We start from the raw sequence: 15,955 nt of genomic DNA on the forward strand, positions 1-15,955 counted from the left end.
CAAGCTGAACTTGGAAGACAGAAAGATCCAGTAGTTTAATGCATGCCCATATAAACCCAAAAGCTTTCTTGCTAGTAATTCCAAAATCACTCTTAATAATGAATAGTCATGGGATTCAGATAAACTTATACTAGAGTTAACTCTTCAAGAAACACTCATAGCAACAATACTATTTTTACTGAAGGTGATCTTTCTTAGTAATGCGTGCAGTGACTACCTTTCACTTGGACTATCAGAAACTTATGCTTTCTGCCTACAGGACTCCTGTGATTCACAACTTCAAATGTAATTTGAAATGTTTTCCATAGGATTTTCCACTGTTTTCATCTCATTCATACACCTCAGCCTTGGTTAAATGGCAAGTATTTTTTTTGCCCAAAGGTAAAACAGAACCTGATAATGTCCCTATTTTTAATTAACTAGAAAAAAAAGGCCTATTTCAAAGAAATTACTCCCTTTCACAGTAGAAATGGTTTGGCTCTCGTGTAGTCTCACACAGAGAAATCTATATTTCATCTATTACAAACTATTAACTACATACAAAGGCAGATCAACAAGAAGACATACACGTGTTTTTATATCTAAATCAAAATTAGATACACAAAGTAATTTACTTTCTGTAGTGACAGCAGGGCTTGGGGTACCCTCTAGTAAACACATTAATTTCCCTCTTTCTCAAGTCTGGTTATAAATTACAACTAGTAGAAGGAATGTCAGAGACAGATCCTTAGTGACAGTGCTGTCAGTTGACAGGGAATCACACATGGTTTCCCCACACATAATCAAAAAAGGTAGCTTAAACAACAGGAGATCTAACCTCTTCAGAGCAACAGCTGCACAAATAATGCATTTTATCAAGATATGTGCACCTAGCAAAATCAGATTTTTTAATGAATTCATTTACTGTACAGCAGTTTTAGATACATATTCAAAAACATCAAAATCTTGATTCAAAACACAGAATGTCTGATCAGAGAGCTTTACCATTACTCCACTCCTTTTATCCAGTGTGTGGGTTGAAGAACTAAAGGACAGGTTTCAGAAAATAACTATGTAACTATGAAGATAAACTACAATTCTGACTAAATTTTCTGGGCGCTATCATACATAATGTTTCATTCTTCTTCTGTCATCATTCCTTGAAACACATTAAATGAGGTGACAGCCATAACCAGGAGACATGCCACCCCCTTGCAGAAGCTGTCCACATAAGAAAAAATAAAAATATCAGAGCCAGATATCATATACAGAACTGATCAGTCACTTATACATCAGAATGCACACCAGAATTCAATTCCACTGTCATTTCTCATCCAAAACAAAGACCCCATGGGGACCTCTGCTTACTGTTCTTATTCCCAGTATGAAGAAAGGTAAGAAAAAGTTTCTTACCATTGGCAGGCCAAAGTTTTGTGCCCTACCAATTCTCAGTTCTTTCATTCATCAAACACCACGGAATATTACATTTGTTTAAGAATCAGTATCTCTGGAAGACTATTTTAGCTTACAGAGAAGAGACAGAAAATTATACAACATTCAACCCTCTCTTTTGCCCACTGCAAAGCCAAAACCAACCCCAAATCACCAACTATGGTGGTCTAAATTCAAGAACCTAACTTCTTTCTTTTAGAGTATGTGTTTACAACCTTGCTATAATTTTCTTGCCCTCTCAGCCCTTTCTAACCTTCCCTACTACCACAAAAAGGTGGAAGATGAAGGCAGTAAGTAAAATGAGAATGTTTTTATTCTCTTTTGTTTAGTATTTTTATAAAGGAGACAAGTAGCAGCACAGGCAAACCACTAATAAACAAAAAATAAATAATAATTATATAAAAGTTAAGTCCAGTCTCTATGCTTACATTAACCAGCTGGTTTTGTCTTCTCTTCTTTCACAATCTCCCCATAATAATTTTAGCTCTCTTCCTCTTGCTTTTCATAAAGTAGAATGCTGTATGTCACATCCTTTTTCCCCCCTATAGAAGTGTTCCTTACCACCACCTAAGCTCCTTAACTTCTTATTTTTCCAAGAAGAACAATAAAATCATCAAGATATTTTTATGAAGAATTAAAAAGATACTGAAAGCAAGACTAATCAGTATCCCTTTAATTTTGTTCTTATGTTGCTAAAGGATTTATCAAAAAAAAATTCCGTCAGATATTTGGGGGGGCAAGTCAAAATAGGAAAAAAGATACTGTAAACAATTATCCAATAGATTTAAAACTCCATTTTGCATGTGCAACCATAAAGTAAAATGGTCAAGTCTGGGGTGGAACAATAAAAATCTCATAACATAAAATCAGAAAAACAATTAGAATTTTTTACGTAACATTCTTAAGGTCAAACAATAATGAATCACTATGATTAGTGAAAATATTATCTAAGACAAAACACACACATCTTCAGATTGAAACTTCAGTAATACAAACCCACTGAACTAGAAAACTGAAATTGACTATGACACCAGGTACCCAGACACAGACCTAAATATCAGAGGTCATATTTAACTCTGCTGTAATTCACAAAGATTCAAAGGATATCTTTTGCTCCTTTACAGCCTGTGTCTATCTACAAACACTCATAGCAATCAATGCTTGCACATTACTAAACCAATTATTAATACAAGTTCTGTACATGAAACCAAAAAAATCCCATTCTTCCATTATTTTCTCAGATATTGTATAAAGTAAAATACAAGCCTCCAAAATTAATCTCTAATCATCTACAGGTTATGGCTCATAATAACAGAACACTGTACCTGCCTCAGGCACACAGTAACTGTGACGTTTTACAGAACACAAACTCTCAAATACAGACTTCTTTTACTATGCCTGCTATCTGCAAGAAAATCTTCAAATCTTCAAATATGCCATTCAACCTTTTAAAATTCAACATAAATTCTAAATGCTGCTCTAATTCTGATAACCCCTCTTTTAGCTAAGCTGGTTGCTTGGTAGTGATTTGTCAGATAAGTTACACAATACTGTTTCTGTTTCCTGATTAGATAAGCAGATAAGTTTTGGGGTTTCTTTTCTGGCACAAACATTTATATTAAAAACTTCTCATTTTCTGTGAACACTTGGAACTTCGTAATCCCCTCTCTACAAATCTACATGCCAGTAAAAGTCAACCATGGAGAGAATGCATTTGCTATAGGAAAACTCAGAGTGTCAGCATGCAAAAAGCAATTCTGTCTAGAAAACTGAACAAACGTTCAGGAAATTTCTCTCCCTCCAGGCTGCCTACATATACACTGCAGAATAAAGGAAAGCAGTGGGCAATACTTCTGTGTCTTTACTTTTACCCCTAAGAAGGGGCACAGGGGGCATATGGCCTTGGTGCATCTCCTGCATTACAGGAATGAACAGCACAGTCAGACTGTGAGCCCTCTGCCCAGGGATGCAAGTATCAACCCCTTGGGGAGGCAGAGACTTGGCAGGCAGTGTTCCTACCCCCCACCTCCAGGAAATGCTGCCTCCCACATCCCCTCCTGGGCCAAAGTAAGGAAGAAGAGCAGCCCACCACTCTAAACACACATGGTACACAACCAGAAAGGAGGCAGGGAAGCAGGGATCAAACTAACTGGAAGCACTTTTCGCCTCCTAACACCATTGTTTTTCTCCAAAAGGGAAGTGAAACACCTTGTTGTGGTCTGAAAACCAACATATTCCCACTCTTTGGCTTCCACCATGCTCTGGACACAGTTTCACTCATCTGAAAAGCCTTCTTGCTAAACTGCTTAAAAGGAATGGCTGCATAAATCTGGTCACATCAACCAAAGATGAGGAAGTGCAGACAAATAATAAGTAAGTGCAGAGAGATCAGGTTTTACACTATCTTTATCAAAGAGGACAGTAATTTTTGATACTTAAAATCCTGCCCATCTGTTGCCCCTGGTTACTTGATACAAGTAGGTTACAAGTAACATTTGATTTTTCTAAGACACCACTTACAATCTCCTGGCACCACAGATGCCATTACAAAGGTCTACTCAAGTTGATAAGATTGTAAAAAAAAAAAGGAGTTGGGTTTTGTTTTCAGAACTATGATAACCACAACCCTCATCTATGAACGAAGCAGGCAAAAAAATTCAACATGTCACACAACACACGAGCAAGGTCAGAGTAAAGGCACAAGCATTTCTGCAAATACATGAGAAATGTTTCTTGCAGACCAACCTAACTCTTGAAATCTTCCCCCATCTTTACTAACAAGGACTGTGGGGCCCAAGGAACATTTACAGTGGGTGTTCAGACACACAGATGGGTGTGGTGAAAACACCTGTATTAACAGACTGCCTAAGTGAATACAGCAGAAATATTTCAATACATACTAATTTATTCAAACTTCATGGAAGTTCTAAGTGATCTAACACAAGTTACTACTTGAAAGCAATAACATCCCTAAGGCTTTTTATTTTCTAAATATAACAGTCAATTTTGGGGTTTTTTTACACAGTATTATGACATAAGTACTATAAAAGCCAGTAAGTGCTTCACACCTGTCATGATCATAATGTCAGCAATGACATTACGCTTTGTTTGGAAGTAATTTTTCTGGTTAGTGAGTTTAAATAGAGTTCCTTTGATGGAGTCTCTGACTCGCCCCCCAAACCAAACAAGACTAGAACTGATAATTTACACTGAACCTTTCCAGGAAAAAATTTGCATATTATGTATAACTAAGGAATAGAGATGCTCCAATCTTTATATCCCATGCTTATAACAGGAATTTGTGTTCAAGGACTTCTGTGCACAAAACATTTTATCTCAACAAATTAAGCTCCTTATGAAGGCACAGCCAAAGTATCAAAATTTTTGTTCAATTATTTTTGAATCAACATTACTGGTATATGTATAGAGCCTTGAACCTTCTACTTATAAATAACTACATGAAAATCCCAGTTCTGCTGCTAATGTATCTTTGGGCTGACAAAATAGAGAGGTTCAGGCATGTAAGAATCAAGACAGGAACACAATCAAGCTTGGCATCTCTGTAAAGGTCTTTCAAAAAGGAAGTTTTATGGTATTTTAAGTAACTTTAATGCATACAATTTTATAGTTTATTACACAAATCTACATTACTCATTATATCATTCTTTTTTCAGGAGCTTATTTAGAAAACATAAGATTCCTTTGAGCCACCAAGATGCTCAAAATCGAACGCACACGTAATGACAACTGTAACGTAATGAGAAACTTAAGATCATTTCAGAATATATTTTATGACATTACAGGTAATCGTGGGATTTCTCTCAGCATGAGTAAGTCACACCAAAGTTTCACTATGATGGGATCGTTCATTATGAACTGACTTCCCAAGAAGTACAGAGAGGTTGTGTACGTAAAGCGCTTTCTTAACGAAACAGAAACAAAAACAAAGCTACTTGAAACAGCATCCTGAACTATTTCACTAGTTGCATTAGGTGTTACCTCAACATGATGTTAATGACACACACCACAAACAAAATATTTCTTCTCTCGCAGCTGACAGAGCTGTGACAGGCCTGGCATACTGGCAAATACCACTAACCTGGAGTTTGTCTGTTCACACTGACGGCACCAGAAGAAGTTGTGGCCCAAATGACTAATTTTATTTGGTTCTGCACAATATGCATGGGTTAGTGTAACCTAAGATAATATTTGATGCTGATGGCTCAGTTGATGGTAGGTCAAACCAGTTTGCAGTGCAAATGAAGAATAAAATGTGATTTGAGCTAAAGTGAAAGAACTCAAAGATGGTAACAACCTTTTCTCACTGCAAGAGAAAACATCTCCACAAAGTTGCTAATAATAATAATAATATAATGTTTAAAGTTTATATGCTTATCTTCACATGAGCAACTAGAATGTTGCATCAAGGGACAGGGTCCACAAAAAAATCCAATATGGCCACTGATGTGTAGCTGTCTTTTGCCTCAAAATTGTCTCATCTTTTACCATGTCTGTCAGTTGCGTGTATACACCTGTTATACCCTTACTTCAAAAGAAGTTGACACAGTGACAGTCATCTGCATGTATCCAACCCTGAAACGTTCTTCACAGCAGAGAAATCCACATGCTATCAGACCACCCTGTCAAGGCCAAACCACAGTCATTCACAACCACCAAGAGACAGACAGGTAGAGAGGTGTGCCAGCACTATCCACTTACCTTCTTTATTAAGCCTCATAACCTCCCTGCTTTTTCCACCCTCCTTTCCAGTCTCCTCCAGATCTACACCTGCAGAAGAGAAGCAGAGTCAGGAAGAGCCGAGGGCCCCGAGGTGTGCATTTATTGTTTGGCGAGGGGAGGAGGAGAGGTGAGGAGGTGAGCAGTGTTTCTATTTGCAACAGCAAAAGCACAATGGTCGGAGCATCTGCCAGGGAGCGGAACCGCCGGGGCCCCCGCGGCAGCACCCTCGCCCCCCCCTCCCCGCCCGCGGCATCCTCCGGCCCCTCCGCGCATCCTCCCCCTCGCCCCCTTCCCCCACCGCGGCGCCGGCCCAGCGCCGCGGGGCAGCGGCACGGCAGGCGCGGCGCGGCGTGCGCCTCCCGCACACATGGCACGGGGGCTCGGCCGAGCGTCAGCTGAGCGCCCGGGGGGGCGGCACCTCCCGGCCCCGGCGGGAGGAGGGAGGGGAGCGGAGGGGGGGCGGCCCGGCCGGACCCCGGCCCCGCTCCGGGGGGAGCGGCGTGCGGAGCCGGACCGCGGCCGGTCCCTGCCCTTACTGTGCGGGGGGGCGGCGCCGTGCGCGTGCGGGGGGGCGGCCTCCCGCACCCAGGCGGCCCAGGGCTGGCCCAGGAACGCCTCGGGACTGGGCACGGGCCGCTCCAGGGCCGCCATGGCGCCGCGCCTGCTCCTGCCTCCTTGTTGCTTTTCCCGTTTCCTTCGGCGGCGGCGGCGGCGAGCGAGCGAGCGAGACACGGGATTCGAGAACGCCGCACGTCATCCTCGGGACGTTCCGCCGCCCACACGGGGGTAGTGTCAGCCCCTGCTCCCTATCAGATCGGGCTCCCCGCCGCACAGCGCGCATGCCCGCGTCCCCCGCGCCTGCGCCCCGCGCCGCCGGCACCGGGCCCGCGCCCGCCCCGAGGGGCGCCGGACCCGCGCAGTCCCCGCGCTGCCCCTCCGGCCCCGGCCCGGCTCGGCGGAGCGGAGCGCGGCCGGCGGCCCTGGAGCCCCGCCGGGAGGGCGCAGCCGCTGGCCGTGTGCGCCTCGGGGCTGCGCGCCCCGCGTCTCGCAGCGCCCGCAGTAAGTCCCTGGGACGGGCTCTCGGTAGCTGCGGCACGGCCCCTCCGCGCTCCAGCGCGGCCGCCGACCGGACCCGGAGTGCGGGGCTCGGGCTCCCTCGCTCCCCTGCTTCCAGCTGCGCTCCTGTGGATCACCTATAGCCGCAACCACAGCCATTTTGTTATCCAAATTCTGCCTGGTCTGTAGTAGGCTTCGTCTGCTTGCAAATGGGATTTTTCTCGTCTTGGTGTTCTAGGCTACGGTACAGCGGCTCTGAACTCGCAGGTCCGGCTACTCTCAAACAATACCGAGGTTTTCATCTCGCTCTACATAACCTATGGGACGTAAATGCTTTTAATTTAGAATAGTGTCATTTTTGCTTATTTCACCATTGAGGTAAGACTAGAAAATATCCGTGAGCATTTTTATACTCAGTATACCTTCTCTGGATTAGGAGTTTCAGCGTAAGCCTGTTGCTTCAGCTCATACCTCTTCAGCCAAATATAAACGCTCCCAGTGAAGGACTTGGTTTTATTTAAGCAGCTTCACATATCCCTCACGTAGTGGCTTTCATACAGCCCCATTAGGGGTGGTGATGCCTGAAGGTAATGGCTCAACAGACGCTTCTCACAGTGCTATGTGAGCTTTGTGATCCCATCCTTGTCCTGCATTTTTTCCCAGATACTCGTTCACTTTTTGCTGGTTCAAACCATTGTCAGGCAGTACTGAAGCAGGACATGGAATAATGTGGACTCAAAAAAAAAAACAAAACCAAAACAAAAAAACCCCAACAAACAAACCGCAAAAAACCCAAACAAACCCAAAACCAAACAAACATGAAACCCACCAAAACGTTTTAGGCCTGCTCAAAAGTTGGAGCTGTGGCCAGAGGGGCAGGACAGGAGTTGCTGAAGGTATATGGTGCTGCAGTCTAGAATGGATTTAAATAGATTTCCCACTACTTCATCAAGACTAAGCTCTTTCTAGTGCTAAAATGGTTAAACATCTGGGGCAAAGGACACTCTTTGCCTTATGTCAACACACTCCACCTCTTCCAAAAGTAGCTGGAACATACAGGTCCCATCCTTAATGCCAAGAGGTGAACCTAAAAGCTTTCATTCTGTATGGCCTAGCCAGGGTGCTTCCAGTCAAGTAAACATTAGCTACACGAAACTTCAGTAACATTATCAAAGAAACAGAAAGGTCAGCAAAATAACCTTCAAATAAAATCAGGCAATCACAGCAGGCTTGTTAGCAACCATCATGAAGCAGACATAGGATGCATGACCTTTCATAGACTACATGGGGAATTTCCAGAAGCAGGAAGGGTACTTGTGATGTAATACATGTAGTTGGGTAGTTGTGATATAATACAAAGCCCTGGCAAGATATATTTGGGAATATTATGTGCAGTTCTATTCAACAGTTTCAATTGATCTTACTACCCAAAAAAAAAAAAAAAAAAAAAAAAAAGAAAAAAAATGTGTGGACATATTTACGAGAAAGATCAGAGGAATTAAGATTCTATCACTTGAGGAGAGTTTTACTTAGTCTAACAAAATTCAGCTGGGAGTGAATATGTTTGATGTTTTTAATTATAAGGACACATAATTCCTTCCACATCAATGAGGAAGAAAAAAAGAATAGACATAAATTGCTTATGTTGAGGTTGAAAACTGCCCACTATACTGAGAAACTCTTTGGTCAGGGATAGCCAGATGGAATTCCTTAGAAGGAATGATAAATGAAATGAACTTAATAGTCAACCATGTTTGACACTTGTGTTCAAATTCACTGCAAATGTCTTGACAGTGGCCAAATAGTCTCATAATTACAGAAATTAAACTGCACAGCTTATACCATAACAGAGGTGTGATTACCCTAGATGTGGATCTGGAGAGAAGATGCAAAAGAAAAGCATGTGAACACCCAGGAAATCCCTGTAGATGAAAACCAACGTTAGATTTCAGGGAAGTATGGATGGCCAAGTGTCCAACTAATATTAAACACTACCATGGGATGCACAAGTAGTAAAGCAATTCCTAACCATACAACTGAGAAAAAAGGGGAGGGGTAAAGTATTTAATACAAGCTGCCTCAAACCAAGAAGGGGAAAAAAAAAAAAAAAAAAGTGAAGAAACTTTCCAGCTTTAACACATGGCACTGATCTACATGCTGCTTACCATGACACACTACAGACAGTCTAGGTTCTTAACAGAAACAGACCATATGAAGGAAAATTAGCATAAAATTGAAGATTCAAGATGTACCAATTCCTTCCTAAAAAGCAACAATCCAGCAACTTACAGTTTAAGAGAAAGGTTTCCAAAGCCGTCCCCAAGAAATTTCTCCCCCCTCCAGTATTCAAGGGCAACATTATCATTAAACCAATGGTTCCACAATCAGAATCATAGGATCATTTAGGCTGGAAAAGACCTTTAGGATTGAGTCCAACCATTAACCCTAATTCCATCACTGAAACATGTCCCTAAATGACACATCTACACATATGCCCAGCTTTCCTGTGATCAGCATCTTTTGTTTAAAGAGTGTGAGTTCTGCTTTGATTACATCTATGCTGCCTCTATGATCTGCACCAAGAAATAGCACCATCCCTGAGCAAACCAGCCTTCAGTTTGATATCCTTGTCTTGTAGGGTGCAAGTCCTGAAGCTGCAGAAAAGTATCCTCCCTTCTGCACCAGGACTTCTCCCCAAGAACACCTGCTATTTCACTCCACATTGGTGTCAAATAAACCAGTGTATGTTGCATGGACAGCTATGATTGTGCTCCATAGCCTTATAGCAAAATAGGAAGAGAGCTGATCTGACATCCTATGAGTTTTCCCATTGTTAGGAATATGTGTAGTGCTGTCTTGTGAAAGTGAGCTCGAGCTGCAGCTTTACTGTAGACAGACCATGCAAATGGTTTCTTCTTCCCTTCTCCTGGCATCTGCTTCCACAAAATTCATAGACAAACCTATTTAAGACTTCCATTCCTCTTTCAGATTTGTTTTTATTAATCAATTGGGCCAAAATTTGTGGATGGAGAGGGAAAAAAGTGAGAGAAAGTCACAAACATGGTCACAAAAGACTTTGTTCCTTAGGAAATTAGTATAAAAACCTGCACATGGAAGTGCAGATTTAACAGCCTCTGTTTTTTTTTTTTTTTCCCCACTTGCTCACCGATACAGAAATTAAATTCTTCTATGTCCTTGAACAAGTCATTCTTCTACAGAAAAATAATTAAGTCAGTCAGGAAAGGTCCTTCTTTCCCTGCCTGGTCCCTGAGGATTCTTTAATTTCAATTGCCAAGCAGAAGAATCCTTTTTCTTTGTGATTTTTCAGAATTCAAGGTAATGAGCTTTGATTTTGTTGCAGCTTCTAAATACTAGAGTGATCCAATCATAACATGGTATTAAAAAAGTAAACTATAAGCAAATTATGGCCTTTAATTAATAAATGGCAAAACACAGATAAAACCTCAACTCTAATCTTTTAATCCATATATCATTGGTCTTTTAATAAGATGATCTTCAAATGCAAGCTTTTTCCAAGTAACCAAAAGATAAAAGTCATATGTTCCTATACCTACTTCTTTTAATTATATTTAAAGGCTTGGACTTTATAAAAGCACGGTAAAAGTTATGACATTAGAAGAGATCCAAAGCTGCATATCAGATCATATCAGCTGTATATCAGATCTTTGGCTTATTTGGAGACCAATCCAAATTATTTTGATATAATTTTGATATAACTTTCCAAATGATTTTGTTATTATTTTGATATAATTTATTTTGATATAATTTTCAGGATCTGAATGTGAAGACATGACAGACTAATACAGCAATTCTCACATGTGGCTGTCAGGAACATCATGTGTGGTTACCATGTGCAAATAAACAATGACACGATTTAACTTCAGCTATACTGTCACACACTGAGAAAATGCCATGAGAGTGCTGTGGCTGCATGTGTAGTCACAACAACAACAACAACATCACGTATACCTGGCAATGCATGCACCAGATGGCTTTAAACTGGCTGCAAAATTATTATAAAAAACCAGCTGTATAAGGCCTCAATATCATAACAAGATTATAAGCATCTGATGCTTGTAACAAAGTCATGATTTAAGCAGTTTGGCAGGAGATTCATGAATACTTCCCAGGATCCTGTTGTGCAATGGATTTACCACAATGGTGGTTTTGTCTTATATTGCAGAAATTATTACATAGCAGACAGTTTTATGAACCCAGGTATCTATTTTGGTGGAAATAGAGCAGTAAATGAATCACAAGATTTTCTTACAGATAGTCAGTGATGGAGTTTGCATAAGAAAAGCACCAGCAAAGTAGCTGGCTGTCAGTCACAGGGGTGCAGAAATTTTAATCCGTCAGCATTTTGAGGAGTGCAAAACTAGCTTGTATGTTTCCTTGTGTGCAAACTATTTCTATGGCGGACTTTTACACTCATGATAATTTTAAACCTATAGATTACCTCTTTGCAATCTCTCTTTCCACAGTGGATAAATGAAGTTTCTATTTAATGCTACAGCAACACCTCAGGTTAGCAGAGAAGTTTGTATTGAGAAGGTACAAAATCCACCAAATGGATAGTCCTGCATTCCTCCATTAAAACGGCTTCTAAAACTTTTTTTAATACAATGTAACATTCTAGTATGCCGTGTGATAATTAGAGTAGCTGAATTCATTAAATAAATTGGATACTTTAAAAAAAGTCCTGTATCTAGGTTTCTGCAAAAAGATGTGTACAGGATGCCCATTAAAACAACTCAGGAGTTAGCAAGCCAAATGTAAAAGCCACTATGAGCCAGTCTCCCTAGAGCCACTCTGGCCAAAAATGTGGTCCCTGTACTATTCCTGGTCTCTTTGTCATTTCAGAAGGTGTCTCAAACACTATGTGAGTACCATCATAGCAGACTTCAGCTGGAAAACTGTATTAAATGGACATTTATAGCAGAAAAATCTATTTTTAATGTCCTCTGAAATAACACAAGAAAAAAAGCCCAAATTATGCTTTCGGTTCCATCTTAGCCAAAGAAACTAGCACTTAAAAAAGAAACAGAAAAAATGGAGAACTGAAAAAGAAATTCAAAGTGAGATACACTTGTATCCCAACAAAAACATGTTTCTCAAAAAAGGATAGCAAATTGCTTCACACAAAACAAAGCAATGCTTGAAACACTACAGCAGCTCTAATCAGACAAAATGGGAAATCTAAAGAGAGGTGCACCACACAGCTTTATGAACAGACAATACACAATTAGGTAACTTTCTACGTTGAACTCTAGGAAGTTTAAAGAAGAAATTATCCCAAAAATAAGGCTATGAACTAGCAATGGAAATCAACAGTTACTGCACATTTCAAACCCAAGGGAGTTATGCAAGCACTCTGAAAAAAATTGCACTTCCTTTTGCTCCAGTGCCTAAACAATTTTTCTCATATGTTGGTTGTCATCTAAATGCATTAATCTACTACTGTACTTTCTTTTTCCAGAGGATAAGTTTTCTTCTCTACTTTATTACTGTTGCTGGAGTGTTTCTGATACCAAAGCTGGCAGTGGTACCCTTTGTGCAGTGCAGGCATGTACTCTCACTGAACACGAGGATTTACCAATTGCTTCAGAGAAGCAAAACAATTTCTTATTTTTCTGCAACTTTTTCAGGTTTCAGCCAGGAGCCTCTGAGAATTCAGTTTCTGACCTATGTCAGTTGCCAGGATCTTCTGTCTCGAAAATACTCCCAGTGTCCTGACCTCCACCAAACACCTGAACATCCTCTCTCAGTGCTATAGTATAACCTGTATGAAACATGGATCTCAAACTCCCTTCTTAAAACACATTACCCAGAGTCCCTGGTCTAACACTTCCTCAGCTGCTCTTGTGGCAAGAAACAGGGTTAGACAAGGTCAGAGCAGTGCATTCTCTGAAGAAGAGTGACGACTAATGCAAATGTTTTGGAAATTGGAAGACATGAATGACAGGTCAAAGAGTACTTGGCAGGCTAAAATTCAGTTTGCTTGTATTGACAGATGCTCAGGAAAGATCACAGACAAATTGTCTCAAAACATCATCACTGCATGTCTCATACTGCTTCTTAAAATTATTAAGCATGTCTAGCGCTGGTGCAGCAGATCACTTGTATTAAGCTTACTAAATATTCATCAGTTTTGTTTGTTGGTATGTTTGGTTTGTTTTTTAATTAAAAGAGATTTTTTGGTAAATAATAGTAACAATAATATTCTCAAGGCCATATCCTGATCTTAGAGGAAAGCTCTTAACTGTCCAGTTGGGATAGAAAGGAAGAAATTTGTAGGAATTCCCTGTATTTTGAAAGATAGAGCAAAGTTCTTTAGATTTTGAGATATAAAACCTCTTGGGGGTGGAGAAAGTTACCTTGCCTCAGTATGAAGTCTGCTTTCGAATAGCGTGCAGCTTTCCTGTACTTTGCTCTCCCACAATGTCCGTGTGCATAACCAAAACCACAAAACATGAGTCCCCAAAGATCTTCACACATTTCTCGTGAGGTAGGCCTAGAAATATTCTTTCATTAAAAATTAAGTTTGCCCTGATGAATAATGTATATTATAGCTTTCCATTCACCAGCCACGTTTGTGTGTGTTGACAGCACACAAGAGCAGCTTCCTGCCTTTCCCTCATTGCATTGGGATTTCTCCTGTTCCTTCTCAACATAGATGCCATATTTGTCCTGTTTGTATCCTTCCTTCTCCCAAATGCTTCCCTTTTCTAGTTTTGTTCCCACTTTCTGTCACTTTACCCTAATCCTGCATGGTGTGTTTTCCTCTCCTGCACTGAAACCCCAATTTGGGGCCTGTTTTTCACTCTCAGCTCATCTCTGACCACGCTCTCACTTGAGCCCAGCTGCCTCACCAGAGCTTGACCATGTCTTTTGACATGGTGCCAGTGCCTTGATTTTATCCCCTACATTGCAGTGAGGAGATTTTCCTCTCATTTCCCATGTCTCCCTCAGTGGAGGACACGTCTCACCAGTCCTGAGTCACCTCTCCTCCTCCCACCAGTGAGCTGCCTCTTCCATCACAAAGCTGTTTGGAGTTGCCCTCTTTTCCTCTCTAAGCAATTCCTCCTGTCTTGGGGCATGTCCCCTGTCCTTCTCCCCTCCTCTCAGCAGCCAGCTCTCCTCTTCCTCTCCCTGGAAGGCCAGCAGTCCTTCCCAGACTTTCCCTGGCCCTGGCTGGAGCCCCTTGGCCTCAGTGCAGGGATCTGCCTTTCCTCCCATCATTTTCCACAAGTGCTGGTGCCCTGTCTGTCCCCCTCTCTCAGCAGCTCACTGATCCCACTGTAAACAGGGACTCAGCTCTGGCAGGGCCAGGTACCAAGTGTGAGTGGGCTGAGGGGAGGCACCCACAAGCTGCCAGAAGATTTCAGCCTGGGAGGGATGGCCCTCAGTGTTTAGGAGTCACTCGAGTGTCCTTCAGCCTGGCTGTGAAAGTTTGGGGCCAGCCAGAAAAGAGGTTTGAGTGAGAGTCACACTGCTACACCTTTGGTAAGGTCACATTTGGTCCTTGGATCAGTGGAGAGCAGAGGGCCCAGCCTACTCACATGGCTCCCCAAGTCCTCTCTGCTTCTAGAAGCTGGCTCCAATCACACCTTGCTCGAGGTTTTGACAGTTGTTATGGTATGTCCTACTTCCAGCTTGTACAGGAAGCAGACGTGTTGAAATCACAGAAGAAAGCAAGCCTGTTCATCTTGTATTTCTGGCTGAGGCTGGAAGTGGAGTGCCAGAAATCAATTGTGTCTCATCTATTATAGAGGGAATTCTCTTGTAGCTCTTTACATTGTTGTGCTAATTTTGCAAGGAGATTTGTCCTAATAAGATTCCCATTACAACCAGGAAGAGTCAAATGTAGTATCTTCTGATAAGAATTGCAAGTTCTGTCCTCAGTCAAAATGCATCTCAAAGGCCTTAGCAGGATTGGGGTGTAGTTAGTGATGTGTTTGGCAACAAAATGCACCCAAAGCAAAAATTATGTGTGATGTTTAAGCATTGACTTGCATGTGTAAACCTCTCATGGGCCACCCTGAACTTCTGTCATCAGACTTCACCTGACCTTTTACAAAGGCAATGTGGTTGCAAAGACCTGATGTGGATGGATCTCAGTTACAGTCTCACAGATCGAGTGAATTTTTAATTAAATCCTTCTCTTAATGATAAAAATACATTGTTCTTTGCTATTTTTTGGAAACCTGTGGTTTGATGAGTGTTCCTGAGGCACTGTTTCCTTTAAGGAATCCAAGTATAAGCATACTACTAATAATACTTTGGGTTGAAATGGAAACCATAGCTGGTAAAGACAAAAGTTCAGACATCATTAAAAATATCCCATGTTACTTATGAAGGGTGCATACTTCTGAAATGCTTATGAGCTAAGACTGCAACTTGGCAGGCTCAGATTAAGAGAATCTTTGTGCATCTATGGCCATCAAACATTTTAACTGGCTAATAACCTCCAGTGGTACAGATCTGTGCATTTAATCAAATCTTGTTTTGTAGATAATCAGCATGTGACATCTGGTATATGCAAAAGTTACAAGACTCATGAAAAGTGAACAGTAGTGGTTTAGGGAAAAAATTAACTGAAAATCATTACAAAATTAGCATTTGAGAATCTTGTAATTCAACTTCAGATACTCATTTGATCCAAGATTAAAAGAACTGGCTGTTGTTTCCCAAATCTTTTAATTGA

The 15,955-nt window shown here is 41.3% G+C and overlaps 2 protein-coding genes across 4 annotated transcripts in view; one reads left to right on the forward strand and one right to left on the reverse strand.

The window, feature by feature from the left end:
* The window catches only part of ATXN7L1 (ataxin 7 like 1), a 110,226-nt gene extending 103,261 nt beyond the window's left edge, over positions 1-6,965 (reverse strand). For all 3 annotated transcript variants that reach the window (XM_050984548.1, XM_030237920.2, XM_030237921.2), the window contains exons 1-2: positions 6,708-6,965; positions 6,151-6,219 (exon numbers count right to left, since the gene is read on the reverse strand). In XM_050984548.1, the coding sequence (XP_050840505.1) occupies positions 6,151-6,219; positions 6,708-6,822 (184 nt within the window). In that variant the 5' untranslated portion in view covers positions 6,823-6,965. The remainder of the gene's footprint in view (positions 1-6,150; positions 6,220-6,707) is intronic.
* LOC127060653 (translation initiation factor IF-2-like) lies at positions 6,830-15,275 on the forward strand. Its single transcript, XM_050984595.1, has 2 exons — positions 6,830-7,230; positions 12,897-15,275. Exons 1-2 carry the CDS (start codon positions 7,011-7,013, stop codon positions 13,022-13,024), a joined length of 348 nt encoding a protein of 115 aa, XP_050840552.1. The 5' UTR covers positions 6,830-7,010; the 3' UTR covers positions 13,025-15,275.
* The last annotated feature ends 680 nt before the right edge of the window (positions 15,276-15,955 follow it).

Source organism: Serinus canaria, chromosome 1A (genome assembly GCF_022539315.1).
Source record: "Serinus canaria isolate serCan28SL12 chromosome 1A, serCan2020, whole genome shotgun sequence".
Taxonomy (NCBI): Eukaryota; Metazoa; Chordata; class Aves; order Passeriformes; family Fringillidae; genus Serinus; species Serinus canaria.

What these genes read in the sequence shown, in the direction of transcription:
- LOC127060653 (XM_050984595.1), top strand. Translation starts at nt 7,011, where the DNA reads ATGCCCGCGTCCCCCGCGCCTGCGCCCCGCGCCGCCGGCACCGGGCCC. An exon ending in CGCGTCTCGCAGCGCCCGCA is followed by an intron (nt 7,231 to 12,896) that starts GTAAGTCCCTGG and finishes CAACTTTTTCAG; the next exon opens with GTTTCAGCCAGGAGCCTCTG.